General features: G+C 37.9%; 2 protein-coding genes across 11 annotated transcripts in view; both read left to right on the forward strand.

Moving 5' to 3' along the window:
* Nucleotides 1-2378, forward strand: part of kcnh2a (potassium voltage-gated channel, subfamily H (eag-related), member 2a) — a 48252-nt gene extending 45874 nt beyond the window's left edge. For all 4 annotated transcript variants that reach the window (XM_058764492.1, XM_058764515.1, XM_058764500.1 and 1 more), the window contains 3 exons: nt 511-706; nt 798-990; nt 1069-2378. In XM_058764492.1, the coding sequence (XP_058620475.1) occupies nt 511-706; nt 798-990; nt 1069-1437 (758 nt within the window). In that variant the 3' untranslated portion in view covers nt 1438-2378. The remainder of the gene's footprint in view (nt 1-510; nt 707-797; nt 991-1068) is intronic.
* A 1195-nt stretch (nt 2379-3573) lies between these two features.
* map4l (microtubule associated protein 4 like) overlaps nt 3574-15818 on the forward strand; it is a 43980-nt gene continuing 31735 nt past the window's right edge. For all 7 annotated transcript variants that reach the window (XM_058753018.1, XM_058753042.1, XM_058753034.1 and 4 more), the window contains exons 1-2: nt 3574-3702; nt 9309-9493. In XM_058753018.1, the coding sequence (XP_058609001.1) occupies nt 9313-9493 (181 nt within the window). In that variant the 5' untranslated portion in view covers nt 3574-3702; nt 9309-9312. The remainder of the gene's footprint in view (nt 3703-9308; nt 9494-15818) is intronic.

The following is a 15818-nucleotide window of genomic DNA, read 5'->3' on the forward strand; positions in this document are numbered from 1 at the left end:
TTTGTCACCCTCATGTTGTTCCAAACCTGAATAAGCTTCTCTCTTCTGTGAAAAACAAAATCACAAAGGTAGTGGTCACTCTTAACCTAAAGGTTTTGAAGGTTTCAAGTTTCCGAAAGGATGCAGAAGCACCACACAAATATTGTTAAAATATAAGTCATAATTCACTGATAATCTTTCAAACCAGTGAGCTATTAACCATTGCGGCCAGATCATTGAGTCAGTGTGAACTCAAGAACCAGATATGATTCATGAATGAATCATTTGGGCTAGTTTTCATTGTATAACCACTTTAAATTCAGTATGTTTTCCACACAAATAAATTGCATGACTCCAGAAGACTCATGGTGCTTGATGCTCCAGTGAAATAACTCATCAGGATATTCTTACAAAATTCAGGTTTGGAACAACATGAGCATGTGTAAATATAATGACCAAATTTTCACTTTTGGGTGAACTCTTCTCTTGCAGTGAATGCACAATTTTGACATTACCCTTATCTTAAATTAGGTGCTCTTTCTGGGGTTTCTAACATCTTCAGCTTTTGGGGGGACAGTCATGGTCATCAGTACCAGGAAGTACCCAGCCACAGCATGTCCTTACCCTCATCTTCGGTGACCTCTAATACTGTCCTGCACAGTGCTACCCATCGTCATTGCAGTGAGGTAGAGAATAGACTGGAAATGTTGCAGAGACAGCTCCACCGGTAAGATCCCACTATAGTGTTGTTATCTTGGCATCCTTCACTCTTTATCCATATACCTTGAGCTGTGTTTGTCGTCTTGTTTTTTTTAAAGATTGGAGAAGCGCATGTCAACAGACATGGGGGCCATAATGCAGTTGCTTCAGAGGCAGATGGTGCTGGTTCCACCAGCCTACAGCTCTGTGACGTCCCCTATAAAAGCATCTCCAAATCCACCCAAACCAGGCCAGAAACTGGGCCATCCTGTCAACCCTTTAGAGACAGAAACGCCAGCCATTCTCTCAGAGGTATTTCACAAACCACTGTCATCAATTTTCATCGAATCTCATACGAGTCTTTAATTCATTCTCTTGGACTTTTCCTAGATACTTGAACCCCACGACTTTGAAAGTCTGTCAGGTGCAATGGAGCTCCAGCTCAGGGACTCTTCCTTACAACCCTCCTCTGAGACTGCTTCTGGGGCTTATATGGGACGACTGCCACATAGCATAGGCTACAATTCAGCAAATGTCCCTAATTATCTTACAGCTCACACTGATCACCAACAAACAGTCATAGCTGATCAAGGTAGTTATAGTTTTTTAGATGCAGAGCCTATTGGACCTGTTCACAATCCACAATCTGGACTGAGGTTAGATTTGGAGTCTTCAAGACGCCTATCATTGCCAGTGCAACATCACGTAGAGGATGATTCCTCAATCCAAAAACGGCATGGCTCTAATCCTGGGTGTTAAGATTGCAACTTTTGTTCAGCATCTCAGTGGAAAACAATGCATGCATCCTGATGGACCACAGCAATGTTGGCAGAATGTTTTGAAGACCTTCTACATCAGGTTCATATTAATTACCTCAGAAAGTCTAACGTAATGGCATCATTAATGTCCCTGTAGTTTGGTACATTTGTGTTAGCTGGTCTAACTGTACTTGTGGTTTTTACCTGCCTCTCACTGAAAACGTTTTATTTATTTTACGAAAGTGTTCTCTTGTTATTTTGACGTGTCAATGTGAGTGTGATTTTGTGTTGAATTGATTGTTTGTTTGGACGTCTTGGACATATTGTAGCAATACACTAGAAAGTCCCATCAGAGAATGATTTATTAGGGTTTAAATGGCCATTTGGAAATTTTTTCTCAGGTGGAGGAACCCGAAGCTAATCTCTAGTAGCTGAAATACCTCAGAGTGAGTGATTCCAGGGAACAACAGTGAATCCTGCTGAATAACATGCCAGCAGTTTACATGACTGAAAGCATGTGTTTATATCTTTCAAGGCCATCCATTACACAGATTTTCCTTTGAGAATATGTTCACTCTAAATATATAATATCAGTTTGGCCAAGGGGTCATAATGTGTTAAATATGATTTAGACAGTTTATGAACGAAAATCCATTTTGATCATAATCCATATCATTATTGCCATTAGTGTTGAAATATACATATATAATACATAATATAATCAGTTAGCACTGGTTCATGCCAAACACATCCAGTAGTAAGCCATACTATAAATGTGAAATATATTTATAAGGAATGTGATTTATAGAAAGAGTATAGCTTGGAATGTTCATATGTATTATAACATGTAATTTATTGCAATCCTAAGTAGGAATATTTATTGTTAGCTTACTATAAATAGATTATTGTGCAGATTTTTTCTCTTGTAACTTATAATCAAATTCACACTGAATAAATTAATTCACATAATTCAAAAGTCTTCTGAAGTTTATGAATCACGTCTCTATCACGTCTGACTGAATGAAAGAGAACCATCAACCTTTCCTTGTGTTTCCCTGGTGTCAAAAATAATGTTTTTCTTTTTCTAAATGCCAGCACCTCTGCAGTGCTGCTGCCAGCAAACACCAATGCAATCCATTTTCAAGGCTTTGATATTTATGTCAGTGGATTCAATCCATAGAACTAGAGGGGGAAACTGAAAGTCTCTCTCTACCCAATTCCACTGTACTGCTAAATTAAAACAGGAAGTTGGTGTGAGTCTAAAAGTAATGTGTATCCTTCTGCTCATTACTTCTTGTTTTGCTCTCAACCTAATCTCTGTCCTTTGAAATATCTTTTCAGCATCAAATATGTATAAGAAATACCAAAATACTTTATGAGTACATTATAATAAGGCAAAATGAAGACAAACCCTTCCAGCTCTGGCAGACAGGAAAAGGCCCACCTAAACTTTTAAAATAGAAGCATATCCATACAGTAAACACAGTTCAACCTGGCAATATGACTGTAAGACCACTATAGCATACATAGCAAGAAGGACAATTCATTGAACTGTTTATTCAAGCGTAGCTCCTAAAAGGAAACTCAGGTTCAGTGTAATAGGAAACCAGCAGAAAGAGACACACCCATTTACAAAAATAAAGGGAGTCCTGCACTTAGCCTATTATTGTTATATTTTTATATTTATGCTTCTTAATCATGTTCCAGAACCGGATAAACAACACAATAGAGGAATTCCGTCCTTCCACAACACTTGGTGCTCTTTTACACTCGCAGCCTATTTTTGTAAGGGTGTCATAAATGTATGAGGTTACATTCAGGGGATTTTCAGATGCATTTTCGCATAAAGGACAGGTAACTACAAGGGTATCACGTCTCATCGGACAGTCTGATGTTCCTCGATACAATGTCATCTGGTCTGATGCCCAAATAGATCTATTCAGCGCGCTGTTGCTGATGTATTGATTGGCGAATCTCCCTGCCTCTCATCAGTCATCAGCATACTCATTGTGTCCATTAGCTGTCCATCAATACTGGTGGGGGACGCATGTAAGAACCGAGAGGATGCTCAAGTCCAAGAGCAGCATAGTGAATATAGTGAAAATAGCGGAACGAGTACAATTATCCTGAATTGTGATTGGTCGAGGGGAATAAGGGGCGGGGCGTCGCCCTGAGATCACAGAGGCGCACTGTACGAGAGGGCGGATCTGACTCTGCACATCGGCCAACACTACAGCGTACTGAATTTTAAAAACAACAACAACGGGTAAGTGCACTTTGGCATTGTGATTAACGCTCACATTATACAACCTCACTATAGGAAATGCCTATGCATTAAAATAGCCTACACGTAATGAAGACAAAACGAATCGGCGCGCACGCGTAGATTGTGATGCAGTCGCAGTCCCTGCTTGACAGGCGTTAGTTATTGTTACATATACGCGAGATAACCATGCGATGTAAATAAAGGGTGTCCGTGACTCATCGCTCTTTCATTCCCAAACGTTCCCAAACACGTCGACCTGTCGAGATTTCTTTGTTTGGGCACTGCCGCAGTTTGGATGCTCAGGACAGGTGTCCTCCGCAGCAGCAAACCTCTATAGAAAACTACGCTAGTTACATAACTTCAGTAGCCTACAGTGCCACATATTGCTTCAACATTGTGGACTTTGTGGATGATGAAATCGTGCGAGGTTCCTTATAAAGGACGTTTTTAGCTTGCACCCCATATAAACTACAAGCGTGCGACGCGACAAACCAGAACGCGTCTGTTATAATAAACGAAGCTGCTTTGATTGTAATAAGCGCGGTCTAGTCTGTCGCGTCGCATCGCATTGTTCTCATTCATACTGGGTCTGTGCATCGCGTGCTCGGCTCTCTGCAGTGCACCTCTTCAACATGTCTCATGGACATGCGTCATGCTGTTAAATGCAATTGAAATGGGACACACGATCAGGAACCGACGCATTGAGGGTCATGCATGGATGTCTGGGACTGTGGGAGACGTTCATATGTGTTATGAAACGTGGCTATTCCCTCATGGCCTCTTTTTCTCGTTTGATATTCTGAATTGTTGCATTCTAGAGGGACAGGGGAACAACACGTTGACCACACCCCCCTTAAGTCTTATTCCTTATTTAGTTATTGCATGTTATTTCTCGTTCTTTGCATTGTGACTGGCTTTGTTTGTTTTGCATACAGGTCATGAACAAATGTCAGTGGTGTTTATTCAGGTAAAGCTGGTGTGAAGGACAAGGAGGTGTCCTTTATTGAGTCTGTTTTCTTGTCTGTATTTTCTTATTTTTGCATGTAAACTGGGACAAATATGTTTAAAGATCGATTCGCTTTTAAATATCAGGATTAAATATAGCAGTGATTAATGCCACAAAGGTTGTTGTCATTCTGCAAATGTTTTCATTTGCCTGACATGATTGCGCTTTAACATGTAAATGCTCTTAGGAAGCACATAAACAATACACTGGTAAATAAAAATGTTCCTCTCAGACAAAAGCCTGTATAAATAATATCAAATCACTCTCAACTATTACTGTGCATTTTAACTGATGATTTGGCTTTGCAAAACAATCTATATTTGCTTGGTAAACTTCAAACCTGTTCTCATGGATTATGATCATTAATCATCATATTTTTATGAGCTGCAACATTTAAAATCTACATAGTTCATAATAGCCTAATTGTAGTTGGCGCTGTTATGCTTCTGATGGTAGTTGGTTTACACGGTTTCTAACTAGACCAAATTGGGGTCTAGATCAAGCTAGACCTTGATAAAGCTGGTAGACAATGTCAGACTGGTAACAACCCAGCTCCAAAAATGATCTTGGGCACTTTAAACTGATATGACATTTTTTTTCAGTGGGGATATAGACCTTAATTTGACAGATTTTTTATTTATTTATTTATTTTTTATAGAACTTACATTAATCTCTTAACTGTCACACTTCCCCTCAGATGGACACCTAAGTTTACTTCACTATATTACAATTAAATCCTAATCTAATCATGACAAGCTATATATCAAATGAAAGCTTAAAACCTTTTTAAAATCAAATATTGCATTACCATGGAAATGGTACTTTAAAATCATATTATAAAACATATTAGTTAATGAATTTTAACAATTTAAGTTTGGATAGTGCACATTCATGTCTATATTCAAAAAGGGGGTGACAGTTAAGAGGTTAATTGTTATTTACATAATACATTTACACATAGTGTGGTTGTAATTTCACACACAAAAAAAATGTTATGTGCTCCATCATGAACATGAAAATGTCCCGTAAATCATTCAGTAAATTAAAAAAAAAAAAAAGTTTTATGTAAATATAGGGTGAACTATAGGGTGAATCAACAGTGTCATCATATGTTGCTGGGAAAGGGAAGCTCTGTAAGATGGCATGCTGTTTTCTGGACAGCCATGATTCTGGGGTGTCAGGTCAGGGCCTGCCGGCCTGTTGTGATGCCCTGCGTCCCGTCATACATAATCTTCATTCCCCTCACTGATGGCCTCTGACTCTAATCCGCACAGACACCCCCCCTCCGCTGTTGTGCTGTGACCATGGGCAGGATGTTGTTTATAAGGGGGGCCAATAGCACTCTCCCCATTTTAGGATGATGATGTAAGCTGAGGGTGAGAAATATACAAGATCATATTTTGTTACAAAAATATCTGGTTAGCTGATAATAATGTAACACTACAATCCAACTCAGCAGTTTGACAGTTTAAGGTGTCTTATTTTTGGATGCCTCACTTTTACTCAGAAGAGATAGACAGAGACTGGTAGCGGCGCAGATACATAAACCCTGTCACAATGAGTGGCAGCCAGTAACCGCATGCTCAGTGGCTTTGGCACACAATGGAACACATTGAGCCAGACCCCCATCCCACGTTCTGTGTGCATTCATACAGGAATGGTTGGAATACAGCGTTTACACAGCAACACAAATGGCTGCCAAATGCCAGCCCAGTATCTCTTCTCAAAAACTCTTGTGAGCTCGCCATTCTCCTTTAAACCGCACGAGGACAGAGCGTGCGCTTCTGTCAGACTCTGTGTAGATTTTGGAGCATTTGGATTTAGTGACATTTGAAGAGACACATTTACACAAGCTCAAACAATTTGAATTTAAAAAATCACATGAATTTAAGAATGTCCCAGTAATCTTACTTTTTTACTTTAGAGGGATAGTCCACCCCAAAATGAACTGTTTACTCACCCTCATGTTGTTCCAAACCTGTATGCATTTCCTTCTTCTGTGAAGCACAAAAGGATACATTTTGAGGAACATTGTGAACCCAGCATTGAAGCCCACTGACTGTCATTTTATAGACAAAAATATTTCTCAATATATCTTCATGTTCCACAGAAGAAAGCAAGACATACAGGTTTGGAATTACATAAAGGTGAGTAAATTATGACAGATTGTAATTTTTGGGTGGAGTGTGTCAAACCTGACGATCATGTTCTCCAGCATGATTCAAAGAGCATCTTGTGCTTCAGTGGAAGAAGAACATCTGACTGTCTGTACAAAGAGTCAAATGATCAGTGTCACACATTCACTTACTTGATTAGTGTCCTAAAACAGTGCAGAATATCTTAATTTAAATGTAGTAAATTAATTTATTAACATTTACTCATTTTAATTTTTTTTTTTAAATCTCAAAGCTTTTATTTCCAATTAGACTTTCCATCCTAGGGGCTGTATTACAGGACTTATCCTATCTGCATAGTAGCCATGGTAATTCAACTTTAGAAGTAGAATTATTTTCTAATAGTCAAGAATTAAGATAAGTAGTTTCTTTAATACAGCCTCAGATGTTCAGTGTGGTCTCAGACTTTTGGATGAACACTGTACTTACTCACACGCATACACCCACCCACAGAGTTCAGGCCTCTTGTATCAAACGGATGATTTAAGCCAACAAGAGTGTCCCTCCGAAACACAGAGTGATGGCACTCTGTGAGATGCCACTTTGTGCCAGGGCTGGTGACATCACGCAGGGCGCAAAGAAAAACTGCTGAATCACAGCAGGACAGGGCCATGTCAGAGTCAGAGCAGTAAAAGTGCAGGGATGTACCTGTCTCATTTACCACGGTCTGATGAGTAAGCCTTAGGATACCACACCATATGACCAGCCATATGACCTGTTTTTTTCTCTCTCTGGCTTTAATAATACAGTATTGTTATTGTTAACCAAATCTAAAACGTAACAAAGATCATTTTTGGTAACTGAAATACAGCTTAAATAAAATGTAAATATTATATGAAACACTTAAAGGCATAGTGCACCCAAAAATTATTTTAATGATGTCCTTACTACCTTTCTGGGCCTTGAACGTGCTGTCTATGGAGGGTCAGAAAGCTCTCAGATTTCATCAAAAATATCTTTGTGTTCCAAAGTTGAACGAAGGTCATTCATGAAAATGTGCTTACATATCGAATTATCAACAAAATTGAATGGGACAATGAAGAAAGATCTCTGGATTATAGTACTCAAGTTTGTTTTGTCAGATGTTTAGTTTATGTTCATACGGTCTAATGTTACTGTACATCAGTGTGTGCCGCTGTAAAGAAACAGCTGATTACAGTAAGTGTTTTGGGATGATTTTGTGACGTCTGCAGGGGATTCAGTCTGGCTGACAAATACGAGGGGGAATCACTCTACCTCTAATCCCTTCATTTTTTGGACCAGCTGGGCCTCTTACCATCCATCCATCAGGATATCAACAGAATTACACTTTACATCCATCCACATACAGGGGGATGGGGAAAACAAGGAGGGGTGGAAGAAATGCAAAGATAAAGCTGTGGATAACTAATAAAAGTGAATAGGAAAGAGGAGATGAATTCTGGCTAGGTTCTGGGGCAGCAGCATTTTAATCCCATGTTTAGCTTTGAACAGACTTGCATAATCACATTAACGTCTATACTGGATAGATCAAAACCGTTGTGGAGATTTGTTTGGCTCTTAAATCATTTGCCCCCCGCTGTCAAAATGCACGACGGCTTGATTTTTGGTTTGTATGTTCGTCACGCAACAGCGTTGCTGCTTTTTGGACCTTTGTTGAACAGGACAGTGTGTAATTGTGTTAATCTGGGTTCTCTGAATGTGGATAGTGTGACGGCTAGAGAAACAATGAGACACAGTTAAACTCATGCGATGGCAAACAAACACGTGCCTTGGGCTAGTGCACAATGACAAGCTCTCTGTCCCTTTCTTTCCCTCACTATCCTTTTCTGAGTTTTCCTTCATTTTCTCTCACTGACACTGTTTATTGGCATAATACGTAGTTGTTTTGTTTGAACTGATAAATTTGAGCAAATCAAGAAGTTGAATTTTAGTCTAGTGACACCTGATGTTAAACAGGTTCAAATGCTCGTAATATATAATCGTGTTTTATAGAAGCATTTTCTCTTGTGTTCTGCTGTTTAAAGGAAATCATCAGTTTAACCTTTTAAAGTATGACTTATATGACAGCTGTACATTTGGCATTCAGCCACATCCTTCAAAATGGCTGCTGATCTTAATACGTGGTGCACAGGCAGATCAGATTTGTCTGGGTCTGAACATCTGGCCATGTTTGTGTGTTGTAAGCTTCACACGAGAAGTCTCTTGAGTGTATGGCCCCTCTGAGTGTATCCTAAATTGGTAATTGATTTGAAGATATGAATTGTTATCTATTAACTTTATGAATGTCGGTTGTAGGGATCGAAAACAGGCCATTCGATTTTTATTGCAGGATTATCTAGGGCAAGATATATGGAGAGTATAATGCCCTTTCAGCTGCATGACTTCGTAATTGTGTTGAGGCCTGCTTTGTTTTCACTGCTCGCCCTCACTTTTTTTTTCTACAGGAGGATGGACTTCAGTTTACGTGATGCCTTCACAGATGGGGCACCTAAGGCAACCCAGGACAGCCTGCTGAAGAGGGATTTTGTGGCTGGGTTGGAGGCACAGACCTATGATGATAAAGTGGGTGAGACTGTTGGGAAGACAGACTACCGCCCCCTTCTGGATGGGATGGATGGCAAAAGGGAAGGTATGTGTTTTTCTTAATGTTATTCAATAACAAAATGCTTTAATTGAAAACAAAAAGGATATGATTGATCAAGGATATTTAATGTCCAAGCAACTTTTTTTTTTCATACAATAAGCTTCCAAATGGTTCAAAAAAACACCATAAAAGTATATAATTTGTGACATATATTTAGAATATGTTACAGAAATTTCAAATAAGTGCTGTTCTTTTAAACTTTTTATTCACCAAAGGAACAAAATGTATCACACTTTCCACAAACATATTAAGCAGCACAACTGCTTGTAACATTGATTAGAATAAGATTTTTTTCCCCCTTGCACACCAAATCATCATATTAGAATGTGACTGGAGTAATGGTTGCTGAAAATTCACAGGAATAATTAATAAATTAAAATGACTAATAAATTAAATAATGAAATTATATTTTGAAATATATTTGAAAAATAAAGCAGTTCATTTAAATTTTGTTCATATTTGACAGTATTACAGGTTTTACTTTTTTGGCGTTTTTGTTTTTCTTTCAAAAACCTAAATATCGTCCTCAAACTTTGAACATTAGTGTATTTATTTGCTGCTTCTATTTGCTTCTTTTTGTTTAATGCAGATATGTTGGTTATATTGTGTAGTACAAAGCAACATTAGTTCACTTTCACTTTTGTAATTTACTGTCTTCCTTTTGCATTGGGCTGTAATCTGATGTATCTAATCTGAAGTAGATGCTGTTTGTGGTTGTTTATTTGTGTTTCTCTCTTCTCTATCTGCCAAAATGTATAATGGCAAGTGGCAGAAGCACATTTTATTCCTTTCCTCTAGTATCACATCCTGTTCAAGTTGGTTTCATGAGAAAAAACTCATTGATATTCCAAGGTATTTTGGGTTGCTTTTATGCTTGTTTGCCTAGGACATACGCCTGATCATGGTTGGCAACATCTCAGATCTAAGAATTTCCCCTAAGATTTTTTTTTCTCGCCTCGCCAGCCGCCTAAAACCATGCTGTCTTCTGCCAAGAAGCCTCCAGAGTGAACTCTAGGTTCAGTTAAGCGAACACCATCCTTCCTCTTGGGTTACAACCATCACCACTATTTATTCTCAAAAGTGTTTATAATTTGCTGGGGCACATTTTTACAGTTTAATCACCTGGTATGCATGAGAGCACTAATAGATTCTAGGCTACTGAAGAAATATGCTAAATTTGGTATTGTTTTGGAAGTTAGTCATTGGTAAAACATCTAGAAACAAACAATTTTAGTAAAGGTCACATAAAGACTATGAAATATCTGTGGGTAGATGAACTTTGATGAAGCTTTTGAGTGTTTGGTTTTTGGAATTAGGCCATCCTTTTATATTTCTCTTTGCATTAATCATATTAAAGTGTTTGTTTTGTTTTCTACATGTAAGATAATATGCAGAAATGTTGACCTTTACAGTATGAGATTGGGCTTGTGCTTGACAGAATGCTTAGACATCAATACAGCAGGATGCCCTCTCAACAACAGCAAGGTATGTGTATATGTGTGCATCAGTGAGCATGTATGTGGATGCTGAGATCGGCAGATCTGTCTACAGCAGATGTGACGGATACTTTTAATAGCTTCAGCCAAAGATCCAAATGAGTGAGATTAAATTTCCGCCTCCATTAAGAGAGAGAAATGGCCATTTATTTGATGTTACTGTAAAGACTTGCACTCTCGGTATCATAAGGCTGTAGCATCTCATAGTTGGCATATAGCAGAAGCTTGTGTTTCTGTAGTGGCTTCTCATCAGATCATTGCTGGAACTGAAATTTTTGTGAGAAATAATTACTAAGTGTAAGTTGTCAGTATTGATAAAACATCATGGCCAGCTAGCAAGCAAGGAAGATATATTTCCTGCATGCCACACTTTTTCCACTGAAAAGATTGTGTGAGATAATAAAGCTTGTGTATTGACAAAGTAATAAAGATTTATGGAAATTGTAAGTTGTCTGTTGACAAGCGCTTGGAGGCTCATTTCTAAAGAACAAAGTACAAGTTAAAATGATTAATCAATAACTATGCTGGCTATTACAGGCTGTGCAGCTACTTGGAATCATAATAAAATTACACTTGCGGTCCATTATTCTATATATTTTCATTAATGTCGTTTTTAATGTCATAAAATTTTTATATCGCCTTACATCTAATAAACTGTAGAAATTATTGCTTTCTGGCAAATTACTCATTATTTGCAATGCTCTTGTCCTATTTTGCTCTCACACTACCTTCCTTTTCAAACAGTTGCATGTTGCAGACAGCAAGGGTATTAAATTGGGTTAGAAATGATTATTTTCATTATGCAATAAGTTTATTATTTTTAATATATCGCTATAATAAATTTTACATGGGTTACCATTTTGTTTTATTGTTCGTTTTAGTTGTGAGATCTGTGGGAAGGGTGATGTAGAAAAACTCATCACTTGTCACAAAATCTAAAAAACGTATGAGCAATCTCTTATCACTATCTTTAATATGATATATTAAATCTGTAGTCTTTGAATATACAAAAAAAACAAACTTGGTTGTTATTTATATCTAGTTGTTATTGAAATACGACTTGTGAAAAAGCTTGTGTCGACTGAGTAGTTGGTATATAAACATGAATTACTAAATAAAGGAAAATAATCCAAATTACATTAAGTAGATTCAAGTAGAATTATTTTTTTTGTATCATTTCAGTGTGCTTTAAAAGAATACTCCACCCAAAAATGGTGGAAAATTGGTTATCATTTATTCACCCTAACCTGTATGACTTTCTTTCTTCTCTGGAATACAAAAGAGTTTTTTTAAATGTTTTTGTATAGTGGAAGTCAGTGGGGTCCAATGATGTTTGGTTCCCAACGTTCTTCAAAATATCTTCTATAATTAGCTGTTTAGTTTTAACAATATTTCTGTACAAATTGTGTAGTTTATCTATCATGTTTGTGCTCTTTTGTAACCATATTGCATGTTAGAGACTCTCTGGTTCTTTGTCTGTGCTGCTGGTACTCACAGTACAGCACTGGTTTATGACGTTATGTAACTGATGCTGTGCTGAATAGGATGTCTGCTCCCCCCTTAAACTGCAAAAGGAGGATCTCTACCACAGCATGACTTGGCAGTCTGCACCTCAAGTGCCTCATGTCTGGGACAAAAGTGACTATTTTTAGTCCCTCTTCCATTTTTTGGCTTTTAACTGAAGCTTGTTTTCAAGTTCATATGCTTCTCTTTGTGTGGCCATTGCTCTGCTGGGGTTTATTTTAGTGCACCATCAGCATCCTGGAGCATAAAGAAGATTGAAAACATGGTACTTGAGGCATAAACGCACAAATCACCCATTAAGTTCGGGCCCTCTCTACCTTATCAACATTCAACACAAAGGCCTGGCCAACAGATTCCCATTGCATCCTTGCTAATATAGCAGACACAGTGTGACTCGGAGTGACATGTACACTGATCCTGTTCCACAAAGAGGATAATTGCATGGAGCTGGAACAGCCCAGTCCTGTGGGAGCTCGATCATTAATCCAGGGCTGGTATCTGAGCTAATGCTGGTTCAGTGCTGGCTCCTCATGTCAGTCAGTTTTGATGCTGACAGAGTGCTTTGCCTAGGGAACGTAGAGCAGCCTCAGCTGGTTGTATAACTACGGTAACAGGCCTGCAGTCCCAGCCTGTCCCATCATCTTAGCATCACTCATCTCCAATTGCCCTTCTCATAAAGGCGAAATATTGGAATGGATGGGAGCAGGCTTTTTTTCAGGGATGCCCCTCCCCACTGCCTTTGACAGGGGACACATTAAACTAGACATTTACGGGACCTAATAAATGCCATTAAATCACTAAAGTTACGAATGGAGAAGATGTGTTCATCTCGCAGTTAAATATTACACTCCTCGTATTCACAGATGGGTCATTCTCAGGTGGGTGTTGTGAATTGTATCTGAGCAATTCGGCATTTCATACATAAAATTGCTGTACAGAATTATTATTAAATCATTTATGGGTATGTTTTTGTGTCATTCAAAATTAAAATGAAAAAATAAAATATACTTAATAGAATAAATTTCAACAGATCATAGGAAATAACATGAAAACAACATGAAAATAAATAGAGTATGTCGAAATTTTACCACATAGATTTAAGTTAAATTTAAAGACCTTTTGTTGCCAAAAAGTTGGTTATTATTGTTATTTGGTTAATAATGATTAGTGAAATGTTTTATAGTGATTCTGTGTCCTGGCTTTTACCCAACAGATCATGTTTTAAAAAAATAGTCAGAAATAGCACTTGCTACTTTAATTTAGAAGAGATTTTATAATTTGGCAGGAAATTTAATAGGTCTGATATAGTTCTTTTTATTTATTTATTTTTTGTATGAAACCTGACTGTGCTGCATTTTTACATATACAGGTGCATCTCAATAAATTAGAATGTCGTGGAAAAGTTGATTTATTTCAGTAATTCAACTCAAATTGTGAAACTCGTGTATTAACTCAATTCAGTGCACACAGACTGAAGTAGTTTAAGTCTTTGGTTCTTTTAATTGTGATGATTTTGGCTCACATTTAACAAAAACCCACCAATTCACTATCTCAACAAATTAGAATATGGTGACATGCCAATCAGCTAATCAACTCAAAACACTTGCAAAGGTTTCCTGAGCCTTCAAAATGGTCTCTCAGTTTGGTTCACTAGGCTACACAATCATGGGGAAGACTGCTGATCTGACCGTTATCCAGAAGACAATCGTTGACACCCTTCACAAGGAGGGTAAGCCACAAACATTCATTGCCAAAGAAGCTGGCTGTTCACATAGTGCTGTATCCAAGCATGTTAACAGAAAGTTGAGTGGAAGGAAAAAGTGTGGAAGAAAAAGATGCACAACCAACCAAGAGAACCGCAGCCTTATGAGGATTGTCAAGCAAAATCGATTCAAGAATTTGGGTGAACTTCACAAGGAATGGACTGAGGCTGGGGTCAAGGCATCAAGAGCCACCACACACAGACGTGTCAAGGAATTTGGCTACAGTTGTCGTATTCCTCTTGTTAAGCCACTCCTGAACCACAGACAACGTCAGAGGCGTCTTACCCGGGCAAGAAGCTGGCTGTTCACAGAGTGCTGTATCCAAGCATGTTAACAGAAAGGCCCTAGAGTCTGGAGGAAGGGTGGAGAAGCTCATAGACCAAGTTGCTTGAAGTCCAGTGTTGTTTCCACAGTAGGTGATGATTTGGGGTGCAATGTCATCTGCTGGTGTTGGTCCATTGTGTTTTTTGAAAACCAAAGTCACTGCACCCGTTTACCACGAAATTTTGGAGCACTTCATGCTTCCTTCTGCTGACCAGCTTTTTAAAGATGCTGATTTCATTTTCCAGCAGGATTTGGCACCTGCCCACACTGCCAAAAGCACAAAAAGTTGGTTAAATGACCATGGTGTTGGTGTGCTTGACTGGCCAGCAAACTCACCAGACCTGAACCCCATAGAGAATCTATGGGGTATTGTCAAGAGGAAAATGAGAAACAAGAGACCAAAAAAAATGCAGATGAGCTGAAGGCCACTGTCAAAGAAACCTGGGCTTCCATACCACCTCAGCAGTGCCACAAACTGATCACCTCCATGCCACGCCGAATTGAGGCGGTAATTAAAGCAAATGGAGCCCCTACCAAGGATTGAGTACATATACAGTAAATGAACATACTTTCCAGAAGGCCAACAATTCACTAAAAATGTTTTTTTTTATTGGTCTTATGAAGTATTCTAATTTGTTGAGATAGTGAATTGGTGGATTTTTGTTAAATGTGAGCCAAAATCATCACAATTAAAAGAACCAAAGACTTAAACTACTTCAGTCTGTGTGCACTGAATTTATTTAATTCACGAGTTTCACAATTTGAGTTGAATTACTGAAATAAATGACCTTTTCCACAACATTCTAATTTGAGATGCACCTGTATATATATATTTTTTATATAATTATATTTTATATATTTAACTAACAGATTAGTTGAATATATAAAATATAATTATAAAAAATATTTAATATTTAAAATATAATACAGTAGCTCCTGTATGCGGTTGTTTTTATTTACTGATGTCTCAGTAAAAAATCATGTCACACTTTATTTTAAGGTCCAATTCTCATTATTACCAACAATTAACTATGATTTTTGCCTCAATAAACTCCTAATTTGCTGCTTATTAATAGTTAGTAAGGTAGTTAAATTTAGGTATTGGGTGGGATGTAGAATATGGTCATGCAGAATATGTGCTTTATAAGTACTAAACAGACAATATGTTATTAATAGGCATGTTAATAAGCAACTAGTTAATAG

This window comes from Onychostoma macrolepis, chromosome 02 (assembly GCF_012432095.1).
Source record: "Onychostoma macrolepis isolate SWU-2019 chromosome 02, ASM1243209v1, whole genome shotgun sequence".
NCBI classification, from domain to species: domain Eukaryota; kingdom Metazoa; phylum Chordata; class Actinopteri; order Cypriniformes; family Cyprinidae; genus Onychostoma; species Onychostoma macrolepis.